Consider the following 15,699-nt stretch of genomic DNA (forward strand, 5'->3'; position numbering starts at 1 on the left):
GTCGTGCTCCGTCGTGCCCGTTACGGCGGCAGCACGTCGCGGTCAGCTGTGGACGATGTGTTGAGCCTGGTACGCGCCGCTATCAGCCATTACGGCGCGCCGGGGTCGGAATTGGGCGCCGCGCCGCGCGAAGAGCAGGGCGCTTTTGAAGTGGCCGCCTGCCCGCTTTCCCGGCGCGCGCGCACCCTCTAAAACCAGTTCGATTTCTAGCCAATAAAATCCATCATCATTTCGTTGTAAACAAAATACGCAAAGCGTTCTACGTAAACATCGTGACCTCCCGGGGTTAAAAATTTGCTCAGCGGGGTCAAAGGTGAGTTACTGGGCTTTCTAACGGAAACGGGGGCAATTTCCACCACTAATGATACAGCGGGCCATGTACACCACAATTTATTGATTTAGTGAGGGCCTTGGCCCGACCAAAATTAGCTCACTGTTGAGGCAGGTTATGGTTTAAACGATGTTTTGAAGACCGATTTTTGACCTGGGTAAATAAAAAATTAGACGGGGACGTGATAATAGCACATTGTGCCTGAGAAGCGGGACTGCGGCTTGGTGCACGCCATAAGGAGCGGAGAGGGGGTGGAACAAACGGAAGCGAACAGAAGCCACCAGTGCCGGGCACAGCACGCGCCAGAACGGGACTCGAATCCAGTAGAAGGGCGGGCTGCAAGACAGCGCACGGCAACGGCACAGGGCACAGACAGCATGAATTGGATTCCGGAGGTAACAGACCAGGCAAAACTGTACGAACCGCGCCATCCAAACCAAGACAATCGCAGCAGGATTCTCCAGGACAGACGCAAGGCAGGGGGCCGACATTCAGACGACGCGAGAAGTCAAGCCTCTGGCTACGAAGCCAGAACACAGGCCGGATCCTCCAGCGCTCAGCGTCGCGGCGAGGACCCAGAATGCCCGGGTCCAAGTGCGGACGCCAGTCCCAGCGTCGGCGGCCGCGACGCCGGATGTCTGCGATGTCTGGATGATGTCTGCGATGTCTGGACGCCGGATGTCTGGATGTCTGCGGGGCCGCGACGCCGGATGTCGCCTCGCAGGAAGTGCGCCGGGCGACGCGGCCCGCCTCATTAAAAGCCCGCCTCGATGAATGGCGACCGGCGCGCCACGCCCGCCGCCGATCAAGACGGCGCGGCGGCGACGCAGGAAGCGCGCCGCCGCGCCAGGAATGCCGCCGCGCCGCGGAATTCACGGCACACAGATGTTTGTGAGGCGGTCGGCGTGCGCGCTATCTGCGGCCATCGCCGGCCGACGGTGGTCCTCCGTCAGCGGCCGGCGACGGCATCCGACCGGCGCCGATAGCCCGCAGCGGGCGGGCCCGGCGCCGCGCGCCGCCGCGCCAGCACGGGTGTCCTCACCGACTGCCCGCGCGCCCCGCCGCGGCTTGCCAGGGGCCGTCGGGGCCGTCGGGGCCGTCGGGGGCCGTCGGGCGCCGCCGAAGACCGCCGGGGCTCCAGCCGGCTCAGATCAGTGAGGCAGGGGTTGTTTCACGGTGGGAGGAGGGGTTCTGCTGCCACCGACAAGTGAAGACAAATGATGGCCTGCGATCTACACGGGGTCAGCGCAGGGTCAGCCAGCTAGTCGTGGTAGAACGGGAGGTGCTTCAGGCGGCCGAAGACTACTGGGTCCACTTCCGGTCTGGGAAGAATTAACTGCACGCTGCACATGGTACAAGTCTGCAACTGCTGTCCCTATTTTTCACATTGTCACATGCAACTTATCTCAGAACTAAAACAGCATTCCAGCACCTTCCGCAAGCAACCAAGTAGGCGCAAATTTAGTAATTAAAAAGCATTGGAACTCAGGCCACAGCACATTGCTGCGAGCCGGATCAGATTTTCTTCGCTGAACGCGAGCTTTAAGAAGTTTCAAGGAAATTACATCTCAAAATGACGTGAGCGGAACTCAGGCTGGAAATGCAAAATTGCTTCAAAAATATGTCTCGCAATAAGCAAGCATATTCGAGCCAACATTTAGTGCATTCCTAGCGGCGGATGAGTGCTTCGGAGTCGGACAGAGTAATGAAGAGGCTTTGTGACGAAGAGATGAAACCAGACTCAGTACTAGAGCAGAGCCCGATTATGCAAGCGAGCCACCTGCCGAAACGGTTTCTGCTCCAGATCCCACAAAGCTCCAGACTCTCCAGCCGCAACGATCTGGCGGGTTTCGTTGTTACGTAGCCCGACGCCACCGTGATGCCGACCAGGGGAGGGACGGAGGGCGGAGGGGGAGGGGTGGAGGAGGTTACCTGGCGACGTGGTACGTGTGGCCGCGGGAAGACGTGAGCAGAACGGCCCGGCCGCTGCCGGGGTCGCACAACCGAGGCACGTCGAGCTACGGTCGGGCTCCGGTCCGACGACCTCGCGCAGCTCAGAGGGCAGGACCATGCTACGCTGCTGACAGAGGCCCCAGCTCAGAGGCCAGGGCCGCGCTACGCTGCTGACAGAGGCCCGACTCAGGCCAGGGCCACGCTGCGCTGCTGACGGGGGCCCGACTCAGGCCAGGGCCACGCTGCGCTGCTGACGGGGCCCGGCTGAGGGGGCAGGGCCACGCTGCGCTGCTGACAGAGGTCCGGTTCCGGCAGGCCAACCGAAACGACACCGAGAAGACGCGGAGAGCCGACCAGGTCCCAGCCTGGGCCGTCCGGGCGACCACACGCCCTGTCCCCTGTGATCGGGAGTAATCACAGGCCACACCAAACGACGGGTGATTAGGCCGGCTATCACCGCTCTGCGCGCCCCGTCGCCGGCCGGGCCGCGATAGCATCGGCGGCCCGGCCGGCGTCCCAGGGCCGGCGACACGGGGTCAGCGGGCGCTGCCGTCGGCCCCTCCCGGCGCACACGACCCACATCCCCTCATTAATGGCGGCTGGCATGCAACCCAACCATCGGCGGATTTTTGCGGCGCTGCCATGAAATCGCCGGCCCTGACGGCCACTCAGGCTGGACAGATCTTATCGCCGAGCATCGCCGCGCCGCGCCGCACGCACGGCAAAAATGGCGCGGCCGAAAAAAGGGCGGCCGATTCTCGCCGTGATTGGTTTGTATCCACGGAGGACGGCTAGACGGGAACAGCACCTTCGGGAAGACCTGTGGTTCGCTTGCGTATCAGGCGGCACCCTTGTAGCTCTCGGGCTCGGGCGGTGGGGCTCCAGTGCCGCATTGCTAAACGTTTCGTGCGAAGCGGCACCAGTGAGTCACGCCGCGCCGCGGATGAGTGAAGTTGTGTCCAGTGCACAACGGACCATGTCATCCGCTGTTCTTTTGTTTTTTAGGCTGGACTTTGGTAAAAAAAAAGCTAGGGGATGTAATGGGCACAAAGGCATGCCGCGTCCTCGCACGTTAGCCGAATGTTACCGGGTTCAATGTCCTGCGAAAGGCTTAGTACGGCGGAGGGCTCATAGAGCCTGTATTCGAGAAATCGTAACAAGTAGACCGGAAGATTTGCCAAGATTTTCTGATAAGAAATTCCCGCATAATCTGATAGGAATCCCGCTTACTCTCCCCATAACGTTCCACCATGTGCACCAAAGCTTATGCCCACAAATGGCCAAATAAATCTTTTTTAAACCTAAATCAAGCAAACATATTGTTAGACCCATTCAGCCCACCTGCGTCTGGTGGCGGGCAGGCCAGACAGCAGGGTATCTCTCCCTGATCAGAGGTCAGGCCTACACCACCATCCGCGGCATACCCCGCTCGCTGCGCCCAGCCGAGCCTCATCCGGCCCTTGTCGGTCCCGCTACTCCGCTAGTGACCCCACACAATGAGCCATAACCGGGCCAAAAGTGCCGAGACAGCGGCAAGCTTCCCAGCGCGGCATCGCGTCCGTCACACAAAAAACCGACGGCCGAAGCCGTTCGGAACTCTGGTGACGCCTCGAGGTACCATGTAGGGAAAATCTGGGTCACGCGCTGCTACGTACGTGGCGGTTTAAGCATGACTCGCGCCTGATGTGCTACCAAAGGTGTGCCTCCTGCTGTATGAGTGCGATGCCCGAAAAAACGCCGTTGAAGCCTGGCGTAGCATCCATCATGTAGCATGTAGCATCCATCGGTAGCTCAAACCAATACTCAACAACAAGGGTGAAGTTAAAATGATGCCAAGAATGAAAACCAAAAAAAGCACACAAAAAAACGCTGCGGTGCCGGCACTTTCTCAGTAAAACACTCCAAGTTTCGTCGGGACGTTGAAACCGTAGCTCGCTCCCTACATACCCGAACCCTGCGACCTACACACTTGGCAGCGTAGCACTGATCCAAGACGCACACGCTTGACGATCGGAAGAGTTGGGGCCCTGCACACGCTCGGCGATCGGAAGGGCTGGGCCTGCAGACGCGCCTGCAGCGCGGGTCGGCCGGCGGCTGCACGATCAGAGCCGACCGCCGGCCGCGGACGACCATCCATCACAGCCGACAGCGCGACCTGAGCGCTATCCATCAGCAACACGACCCCCGAACCTGCGGGACGCGGCCGCCCTGCTGACGACACCCGTCGCCGGCGCGGACGGCGGAGACATGACGACGCCGGGGCTGCTGCGTCCCCCTCCCCCCCCCCACGGAACAGACGCCCGAGGGGGCGCGGGGACGCTTGGATGTACGCCCTTCGACGTCGTCGTTTTTAACGGCGTGCCCTCGGGGAGTCACGGAAGGAGTTCGGTTGATGCGGCTGTTGTATCGTTTCTTTCCATGCAATGCCATAGGGTTTTTGCTGTTTTTTCAGCGACAAAGTGGGCGAGGGGAAGGGGGCGGATTCTCCCTTTCCGTCCTCCCAATCTCCCAGCACCGCCCAGAACGGTCCTCCAGTTGCGCTGAAGACGTGACGACGGTGGGCTGCCCTCCGTTTGCTAAGCCCGACGGCCGTTGACTGGTCGGGTTCTGCTTTCGTTACTCTTATCGACTGATGCCGTTCACGCCTCTAGTTCGTGATAAGCTGGCAACGGTCGTCGTTCTCCAGCATTCCCACATCTGCAGTGGTATGAAGGTGCTGTGCAAACAGCTCCCGGCCCAATAAACGTGAGTTTTGCCGCAGCATGATAAATACGAGTTTTGCTTCGCGAATTGGGCGTGGGAAAGCTGGAGTCCAAGTTCTGCTGCACTTAACATTCCGTTAGCCCTGTCCTCGTCATGTTCGCGATGTTCACGACTTGAGCGGGTCCAGACTGCATGTCAGATGGACATGAAGACCCTGGATCGAATTCACGCGGCAGGGTTGAAGTTGCTAATGCGACTCACTCATTGTTTGACGGCAGCACACACGTACCGCATAACTCCTGGACGGAAAGGGGAGAAAACAGCCTAGCTGAGGCCTCGGGACGAGGCACCATCGAAAAACGGCAGATGCGAGGAAGGTAGGTGAAGTGGGAAACGCCGGACAAGCAGTGAGCAGACGCAAAATGTCGTACTTTCCGCACTAATTAAGGAATGCTGCTGGTCTAAGCTCCTGGAAATTATCTGAAGCTGGTCAGGTCTGAAAACGTGATATAAAGCTGCTTGTTAAGTGTGCGGTAGCTCCGGGAATCTCTGAGGATCACCACTAGCAAACGAAAAATAGAAACATTGGCCTTTCACAGGGCGATGAAGGAGTTTTAAGAGGGCCCTAACAAGCAGGAATGTAGTTTCCCTTTCATTTGGGGTGCTTCGCCACCCACAGCTTTGGTTTAAGCCCCCTCCCCACAACTGTGAAAAAGTGTACCAAATTCGCGGAGAAACGCGCTTGTAGATAAATTTAAAGGTCAGATTGGCGACCAGGTTTCACCCGTTGATCAGACCAGGTTTCGTTACTTTTCACACTCCAACTCCCACCCACTTCGCGAAACTGCGCACCGGCTAACAAAGAATGCCTGTGCACGTCCTAGGCACGGGTCTCGGAGAAAAAAAGACTCGACGATCACGTGACTCTGCTGACTCGTGGGACTGGCGATCCCCTGCTGACCCGCGGGAGCCCACGGCCCCGGGAGAGCCTTAAGTCCCGCCGCACTCGGCCCAGCCGTGGGACTCGCGACCTCCCTCCTCGGCCTGCGTCCACTCCGTGAGCTCAGCTGACCCGTGCGACCCGAGGTGCCCAGCTGGGCCGGCGACGGCGGCCGCCCCCGCCCCCGCCACGGCGGCGGCGGCGGCCAATAAATCCGCCCATTACGACGGCGTATCGGCCGCCCGCCGCGGCCCGCCACGTGCATCCGCCGCGGCCGCCATGGACCCCCGGCCGTGGGAACCGTGCACCGTGCACGGCCGGCGGAGCGGCGCGTCGCGCACACACCCGCACACAGACAGACAGGTCGGCGGTGGTCGCGCCGTCTGCAGGCGGCGGGCGGCCGCCCTACCGCCGAGTCAGGGAGGGTGACGCGGCGGGGCGGTGCTGAGCAGGATCTGATGCACTGCCGCACGCTGCGGCGGAGCACCTGCATCTGATTTCGGAGCTGCTTATACGAAATTGCCTGTAGAACACCGGCGTAACAACATCGCTTGCCATTGTGGAACCATTGAATCGCTGATAACCTGCAAGATAGTCGGCCTGTCGTAATGTGAGCGCCTCCGCCGGTTGTGTCATGCGATTGCTGGAGCGCGGTGCGCTGAATTCCAGCGTGGATGGGCACAGCGATCCCCGAGAGTCCCTTCCCTGGGCTCCGGCACGAGCCCGCGACCGCTCGGCCGGCCCCACGTGCCGCATTCGATACGATCGGGGTCGGAGGGGTCGCCGGAGTCTGGCGCCGGTCGATCCCCGCCCTGATGCGGAGCTGAGGCAAGCGGCGCCTCCAACACGTCCGCCAGACGTCCGCACGGCCAGCGCCTTCTCCCTCGCTTACCGCGCTCGCGCCGCCGTTACGTCCTCACGTTCACGACGGGCCGCGCGCACCGCAACGCGATGAGCGCGCCGAGGGCGTTTGAGCGCGCCGCCGCGAGACGGGCCCCTCCGGACCGCCATCCGGCGGCTGTAAACGGAAAAAACGGCGGCGCGGGATGTGATTTCAGACGGCGGTCGGCGATTGCCGTGCCTTATCCAGCGGCGGGCCGCGCCGGCACGGACGGGCCGATCTCGGGTCACTGGGGGCACGGGCGTCCGATCGCCGACCGGCCGCCGCCGACGGACGCTGGACCAAGGGATACTGGGTCACAAGGTCGCCGAGGCGGGCGGTCCGGTTACCGACTGCAGGACAGCCAAAGCTGGAGCCTCGGCGCTGTCGTCGCGTTCAGCTCTGATGGGGGAAATTCGGCCTCCGTGCTCGGTTCGGCCGGACCCGTCCTCAGCCGCGACGGCGCGGCCATATCTGTTGACAGGCGGACCGTAAGAACGCACTTCCCGTCGCTGGCGGTCCAAGCGACCCGGGCTGACCCGGCGTCTGTCTTGGCCGGCTCGGACACCCGCTCTGAAAGGCCATCAGCTCATACGAAGTCACTACGCTGCTCTCAGCCAACGGTGACCGTCGCCGACTCCGCCAGCTCCATACCTGGCACTGGCACAAACCTCCGCAGGCCACTGTTCTTCACGCTGCGGAGAGACCATCACCACGTTCGCGATGAGCAAGTTTGCGACGCACCCGAGCAGCCCAAAATCTGCATCTCCCTCTGAACGTCCCGCAGCGGACTTTCCAAACGGCCGCCGGTTGAGCCCTACCCCGGTCCGCTGGCCACTACCGGCCAGACCTTCGCCTGCCGCTGACCGCCGTCCTGCCGACCGCAGGCTGGTGACAGGGGGCGCGGCTGCGGGCGGCGGGCCGCGCCCGGCAGCGGACATGGCTCGCGTGTTCGGCGCCGGCTGGGGGTGCGGGCGGCTGCAGCGGCGCTCCGGCTCTCCATCGCGTGCATTATGCATGCTACCGGCCGACCACCGCGGGAGCCAAGCCGCGTCAGACCGGGACGAACCGGGACAGACCGGGACAGACCGGGGCAGGCCGGGACAGGCCGGGACGGGCCGGGACAGGCCGGGACAGACCGGGACGGGTCAGAGCGGGACAGGCCGGGACAGTCTGAACCAGACCGAGACAGACTGGATCAGGCCGAGAGACTGGAGCCGACCGGGGTAGACCGGCACCGGCCAGGGCAGACTGAGACTGACCGGGGCAGACTGAGGCCGACCGGGGCAGACTAAGAACGATTGGAGCAGACTGAGACCAACCTCAGCAGACAGAGAACGACTAAGGCAGACCAGGGCATACCGGGACCGAACGCGACTGATCATGGCAGGGCAATCCAACCGCCAGTCTGCCACCGGAACCGCGCCGCACCAGCCGGCCGCGGAGACCCCGAAGTCGGCCGGGACAAACCGAAACCAACTGGGGAGACTGGAACCGGCCGAGACAAACCGGGGCAAAACGAATCGGACTGGGACCAACTGGGGAAGACTGGGACTGAGCGCCACACAGCGCTGCGTTATCACTACTCCGAGACTGCCCAGCGTTCTTAAAACGCCACCCATCGCAATGAAGCCGACCGAACCGACCGAACAGTTTTCTACGCCCATCGTCCGGGTGCGTGGCCCGCCAGTACGCAGCACTGCACGGACTTCTCTGCGCGTCGCCGGCCCCGGTTCGTGCGCGCGCGAGCGGTGACCGACGAGCACTGGATGGCCACAAACCGGGCCCGGTATTCGCCTGATGGTGGCGGTGCGTGCCCGTGCAAGGACTCGCTTTGTCCTCGCTCGTGACGAAACAAAAGAAAACATGCAGCATTTTAATATCAACCCCGCATGGGGGTCACGGCAAGGGATCATGACACACCATGCATTTCAGCGGATGTGACGTCACACGGGTGACGTCAGCCAGCCTTGTGACGGTCCGGTCGTCCCGTTTCGCTGTATCGCTGGTGCCGGAAACCTCGCCGGGTGCCGAGTGACGTCACTTGCCAATGTCTGCTGATGACACAGGGGTACCGCAAATGAGCGGAGGCGGAGAGGCGTGTGTGGATCTCACGGTCCACACACGCCTCTGGTGGTTTTGAAAGCATGCCATTACACAGTGCGTATTGGCAGCCAGAGGCGTGCACACATCTGAGCAAGTTGGTTGCTGTTTTGTGCGTCATTGCAAACGGCCGCTGATGGCGGTGGGGTGTCCGGATGGGCGGAGAAGGAGGGGCAGATGCAGCGTCTACGCGATCCCCGAAGCATTTCGCTTCACCTGGTACCAGATACTGGTTAGGCGAACAGAGTCAAGTAAGATCATCCTTACTTAACGTTATATGCCATATTAGACTTAATCTACATGTTTCTTAACTTCATCGTAAGTAGTATTTTATATCCCATTACCACAGCCCGACCCACCTTTTGTTCACCTACTTTGTTGTAGGTTTATTATACTGCTTGCATATTTAGCCCGGTCTATAGAAATCAGAGCTTTAAACCGTCCCAGACCCCAGCAAAAGCAACCTCCTGTCTTCCACCGGACAAAGACAGCCAACAAGAGAAGCCCGACAGCTGTCCCGATGGCGTCAGTGTGGAGATGGTCCGGGCCGGTGCCGACGCGCGGCGCGAAGGCGACACCGCCAGCTCCGGCCCCGGACTGCTGACGCCGGTCGTTCCGGCTCGCTTACGAGTCTCGGATGCAATGCGATCCTGACGCCATGCATTCCGGCGGCGGCGGCCGTGTTTTGGAGCGGCGCCACCGGTCAGGCGCGCCGCCGGCTAATCCAGGTCACGGGGGCTGCGAAGATGCAGACGGGGCGATACGCGCCGCGCCGTGATGTGAACTGGTCGATGCTGCTGACTGTGAAGTCAGGGGACGGTGTTCGGGGCGGGCCGCGTGTCAGCTGCAGCTAGGTGCTCACCGGCGGGCCGCTCGAAAGGCACCAGCGTCGAAGCCGCCGCCAAGCATGTCTTGAGGCGGCACGCGGCGGTGGGCGCGGTCGTTACGCTGCCCAATGGCCCGGGGCTGGCCCGCGATAGCGGCGCCCCAGCGGAACAACATGAAAACCCGCGGCATCGATGAGTCCGAGCGGCACCGGGCGCGCCGGCCGGAGAGAGTGGCGACATTCCTGGCGCGCGTGCGGCCAGCGTGCGGCCGCGTGCGGTCGGTGGCCCGTGAACAACTGGACCAGGCGCCACGGCTCATGTGCAACGGCCGGCGATTAACACCGACCTGGACCGTCATTAGACGGACCGGCGTCACGGAGAAACCGCCGGCGGCGAAGACGGGGCCGGAGCCAGCGGCCCGCCTCGCCGGGGCCTGGGGTCGGCGGGTGGTGCGACCACGGACTGGAACCGCCTGCCAGCCGGACCTCAGCCTGGGACAGCCTGCCAACAGGACCCCAGCCTGGGACAGCCTGCCAGAAGGACCTCAGCCTGGGACAGCCTGCCAGCATGATTTCGGCTTAGCCCCGTGCCTGGAGCCGCCTGCCGGCCCGTTCTCAGCCTGATTCCATGCCTGGAGCAGCCTGCCGGTCTGCTATCGGCCTAGTCTCATGCCTTGGCCGCCGTCCAGCTTGACAGCCTGGGACCGCCGGCCTGCGTGACCTAAGCTTGACCTGGCGCCTGAGGCCGGCAGCCAGCCTGCCCTCAGGCTGGAGTCGCGCCGGCAGTACTGACCTGGCCTCAGCCGACGCGCTCGGTCGGAGGTTCGATCCACAGTCTGGCTGACGTAAAGACGAATGCCCAGACAGCCATGCATCGGCATTCCAGGCGCGTGAGTCTGAGCACGACGGCAATAGTATGTAACAATCCCGAACGATGTCAGACATCGGAACATTTTGACGGCTCAATGTTGCATGTTACTCGACACGCAGCCCGAAACACGCATGGGTACACAAAATGATGTGGGAAATTCTGTCCACCTGCGGGGCTCCCCGCTGCACGATTGTGTGACATGTAGTGCGGCGTTTACTCAGGGATGCCACATTCCAGTACTATTTCTGCTCTGGATTTTTTGACGGTTTGCGTACAGCAATTACTAGGCAGCCTGACGACGCATAAAATGCTGGCGATAGCTAGAATATTCAACCACTTTCATTGGTGCGCGGTGAGTCTGTAGTAGTGCTATTTTAGGTGGGGAAAGATGCCGTCTCGACCAAAATGCTTGTTGCTGACACCGCGATCGACGTACAACGACATCTGCAGGTGTCGAAAAACAAGAGCATTTCACCTGTGTCTGCTCTAGTGGCTTATGCATCTAAGGACTGACCATTTATCACCACAGAATAATAATGCTCGTAAAATGCTTGTTCTAAAGTACTCAAGTGTCAACGTCGCATATCTAACAATATCATGTGTGTAAAGGCTGCCACCATTTTTAAAAATGTCAAATTGCCGGTCACAATGGAAGCTGTGTGGCATTTTGCGGAACTGTTACTAAGCGAAAATGCAGCTACGTTCTTTCTAGGAGCTGCACGTTTGCAGGATATCAAACTGAAAGATTAGTTCATCCCAATGTGTACTTCAACGATTTCACAATCGGTGTCAGGGGGGCAGGTCCCCAGGTCAGGTCCCCCCCCCCGTCTTCCTGGATGCTATAAGGGGTACGTCGCTTCCGATATTGAATAGAGCTGGAAGATGCTCTGCACCTGAGGGCGATATTTTATTTCCCTGAAAATATATGAAAATGTGTTGGGTAAGTTTTTAAGTACGTTTGCGAGGAACATTCAAGACTTTCATAAGACGAGACAGCATTATTCCTCTTCGAACAACCAGGAGAGGTGAAATATAGCCATCACACCCTACTCCTGGTCATTCGACAGGATTAAAGCTAGCAGCGCTGTCCTGATGAAAATCAATTCCCACAAACGTTTACAAGCATGCCATCTCTGCTCAGGAAATCACCACAAGGTTAACGAAATTTTGCTGGAAGCATCACGCCAGTTCAGCACAGCCTACATAGAGAAGGATCGGTCGACAAACGCTCCTGGCAGCTTGGTACGACTGAGTGGCAGTTGCGCCATGGCCATACAGGAGCCGGCTCTCAGATAATCCCCGCGCATGCCAGTCGGACCAAAGCAGCTGCCCTCTCCGTATGATTTATCGGCGGAATGATGTCAGCAGGCTAATTCGTCTCAGCTTCGAGCTTAAGCGCAGCACAGGAGCCTGCGCTCAGTCGACCTGTTGCGTCTTTCGTCTTGACGAGCCTGACCAGCCAGCCTCAGCCGCGTTCTGCTCGGAGAGCGCAGATCGTGCCCGCTCAGCTCAGTACGCACGAGCCGGGCTCATTCAGTGATTTACGCCGCGGGCGTCCGTCATGACGCAGGAAAGCCGGGCTCAGGTTGAGTGGCAGAGTCGGACTTTTGCAGTACCGGTTCACAGGTTAATAGGACTCGCTTCTGTTGCAGCCGTAATGAGTCCGACGACAACGGCTTAATCGGCCGGCGGGACGGCGGCCGCGGCCGGGCCGGGTACACGGCACGCCGCCGCTCAAAAGCGAGAGTAACCGGCTGCAGGCACGCTGTCCTCCCCGGCGGCGGTGCGAGCTCCGTGCGGCTCGGCGGCTTCCTGCTCACGCGGGCCACGCAGCCACCCCCATGGCGCCGTAAGCGCGCTGGCCCCATTCCCCGGCGCGGGTCACGAGGCGCCACTCCGATGTTTGGAGTTAATCCCCATTTTTTGCCGGGCCATGTCTCATTGTGAGGCGGCCGGTGAAACACGGCTCTTGAACAGAACTGGGCCACGTCGGGCCCTCCAGACGCAACACGGCCACCTGCACCCGTCCGGACTTGTACGAGGAAATGAGAAGCTGTCACCGCATGCGTTTTGACCGAGTCGGTTTTCGCTGCGCTGTTTTCTGGGGTCGGCGCGCGAGGTCGGTGCGCTGCCTGCTAAAGCAGGCATCAAGTCGTTATAGGGAGGAAACAAGACCAGTCGCCAACTAGCGGGGTCTGCTCCAGCTGTAGAGGGCGGCGGCGGCGCTTTAGGCTGCGCTGGAGTGCAGCTGCAGACCACGTGACTCCGGTGGTCGTGAGGCTCTGAGTAGTTATCAGTATGTGGAGCCGTGTTCCCTTTTCAAATGGGTTCGTGAATCAGATGGTAAGAGAACCCAGACAGAACTATCCCCAACGAACACAAACTTGGGGGAGTGAAAACTGTATTGGAGCCGGAAAGCGTGTAGCTTGACAGATCATAAGGCCCCAAAATCTTGAAGAGAGCTTTGAGTTGGGGGTTACTGGCTCTGTTCGCCCGTTAGCTCTCAATAAGTTAGCGTGAGCGGCTGTGGCCTCTCTCTCCCACCCTCCAACCCGCCCACTCTCCCACCCCTCGGAGACCCAGAGCGCCGGCCTCGCTCCCATAATCAAGACAAGTCGCAGGGAAAGGGCGCACGCTCCCACCCTTCGCCGGCGCTTCGTCGGCGAGGCGGCGGGCGAGGGTCCCGCCGGCCGCTGCCCGCTGCCAGCGCATCTGGGTGGCGCCATCTCGCCCCGCACCCTCGCCGGCCACCGGACAACAACAAATCAACAGGCCTCACCAGCGGGTCAGCGCAGACCCAGGCGCTCACGTCAGCGGGTCAGGCAGTTCGCCGTCGCCCCTCCCTCCCCCCGTGCCCCGCGGCGGCATCCTCCCGGCTAACAAGGTCAGCTGTTCCTGCAGTCAGCTGAAACAATGTAGCGGCCCGCGGACAACACCAGGTCACATCGTCCTTATTGTGCCCGCCCACATCCCTTCAGCGCCCTTTCGGGTCAGAGCTCAGCAACGAGTTTACAGGGTAAGGAGAATAAAGTCATCACGGTTGGTGAAAAACAGCGTCACCTCCTCAGATTGGCGAGAATATGCGTCGGGATATTGGCATGCTGCTTGAAAATACCAAAGCTTTCCAGACGGAGACCTGTCAGCACATAAGAAATGCTCTTTTACTCCGCCAACACTGGCAGCTGATTTGAGCCGGATATGGAGGGGGGGGGGGGGGATTCCTTTAGACTCTGTGACGCACCAACTCGGAACCCCTTACCGACCTCATGATCAACAAGGGTCTGAGAACACAGCTGGACCTGCTTACTAATGTCACGAGCGCGCAGCGTCTGAGGCACTAACCAGCTCTGCGTGCCGACCTCACAAGCTAACGGTGCCAGCGGCAGGGTCGTGCCACCCGGCCCGGGTCACCGTCGAGCTTCCCATGACCTGTCGCGCTTCGCACCAAATTTAATGCCATTATAATGAAATCGCACGCAACAAGAGCCCGCTTGCACAATGGAGACAAAGTGCAGCGGCTGCAGATGTAATCGCTCGGGCGGTGAAAGTCGCGAGCGCAAAATAAACAACCACCGCTGAACGGGCCGGGTGCAAGCGGCAAGCGCGGAGACCGCCAGCGCGGAGCTGCGCGCCGAGAACGTTTTGCGGCTTTACTCAGCAGGTTTCCGCCGGCACCCGCGCCGGCCAGACATCAGGTCAAGCACCGGGCGCCCTACTTAAATCAGGGCCGCTGCTTTGTAATCAGCGTCGCCATTAGCGACGCGACCAATCAGTCTCCATTTAGGCAGCGGCCGCGGCGGCTGCGTCGGTGGCGCCTCCCACAGGCGCGCCGGCGCGCCCGGCTCAGCGCGGCGGATCGCTCCGCTCCGCGCCATTGTCCGACGTCGCTGGGTCACCGGGAGGTGGCGCCCAGGCGGGGGCCGACGGCGCCGTGGGCCTGCGGAGAGGCGGTCTGTCGGCCGCCGCGGCCGGCCACGGCGCCGAACGGCAAGGGCTCTGTGCGCGTGTACTTACCGAGCATCTTGCTGAGGTCGGCGTTGTGCAGGTCGGGGTTCTCGTCGGCGAGTCGCTTGCGCTCCGTCTTGGCCCAGACCATGAAGGCGTTCATGGGCCGCCGTATCCGCGCCTCCTTGCCCTTCTTCTCCTGCGGCCCGGCTGGCATCTCGCACATTTTGCCCGGCATTAGTCGGTAGTCGTAGTTTGCCGTGCCAAGCATGGATGGCGGCAGGTGGCCCATGTAGCCGCGGGCGTAAAGGTCGCCACCAGAGGGGTCTGCGCGTACCGAGTAGCCCATGTCCACGGGGGAGCAGCGATAGTCCATGGCAGGGTAATACTGCTGGTACATTGTCTGATGGGAGTACACCATCTCCGCATTCGTTGTCGGGACGATGTACTGGGCGTCCATAGTTTCTGGAAAGAACAAGCACGAGGTTATGAGCGTCATCGCCGTAGCGTGGAATACAAATCGCCGCTTTCCTTTTCGTCACCTCTTGTGCGCCCAATAAGGCAGTCAACGTCAAGAATGACGAATGGCATTGATAATTATGGAGTACGGGGCACGCCGCAAGGAAGGCACATAGCGGCACCGTTAAAACACACCACACGTGCATGACCAATGCGTCGAGCCTGTCGATCTAGTCCACGTCACACAGCGACGGGTCACGGCGCGCGTCGAAAGCCGCCGGCGGTCGGTCGAATCAACACAAATAACTAGGTGAAAACGAGAGTGGCACCGCGCGCGGCCGCAGCGGCCGGCGCAACAGCCCGGTGACGCCGCCGCGACGGCGGCAGCGGCGCCGCGGCGGCGGAGGACGCGTCGTTCTCATCGGGCGCCGGCTGCGTTGCCCACTGACACAGAGTGCGGGGCGGCGGCGCCGGCAGATGGCGCGTCTCCCCACGCGGCGGCGGCGGCCGTGACAGCTTGGTCTAGTTACGGGCGCGCGATGTGCAACATTAGCCGCCGATTAGCCACATCGTTAACCGCCAGCCTCCGATGGCTGCGCAGGTGCCACGCGCGCGGGGAAAACGGCCGGGCGCGGCCGGACGCGGCCGGTACAGATGGTACTCCGGAGCGGCGCTGCGCACGCTCCAT

General features: G+C 61.2%; 1 protein-coding gene across 1 annotated transcript in view; it reads right to left on the reverse strand.

Annotated features, from left to right (window-relative positions):
- The window catches only part of LOC119089820 (transcription factor Sox-7), a 50,032-nt gene extending 35,020 nt beyond the window's left edge, over positions 1–15,012 (reverse strand). The window contains exon 1 of the mRNA XM_037212637.1: positions 14,622–15,012. Coding sequence (XP_037068532.1) covers positions 14,622–15,012 — 391 coding nt within the window. The remainder of the gene's footprint in view (positions 1–14,621) is intronic.
- Between the last annotated feature and the right edge of the window lie 687 nt (positions 15,013–15,699).

The sequence above is a fragment of the Pollicipes pollicipes genome, unplaced genomic scaffold (assembly GCF_011947565.3).
Source record: "Pollicipes pollicipes isolate AB1234 unplaced genomic scaffold, Ppol_2.1 Scaffold_3087;HRSCAF=3621_pilon_pilon_pilon, whole genome shotgun sequence".
NCBI classification, from domain to species: Eukaryota; Metazoa; Arthropoda; class Thecostraca; order Pollicipedomorpha; family Pollicipedidae; genus Pollicipes; species Pollicipes pollicipes.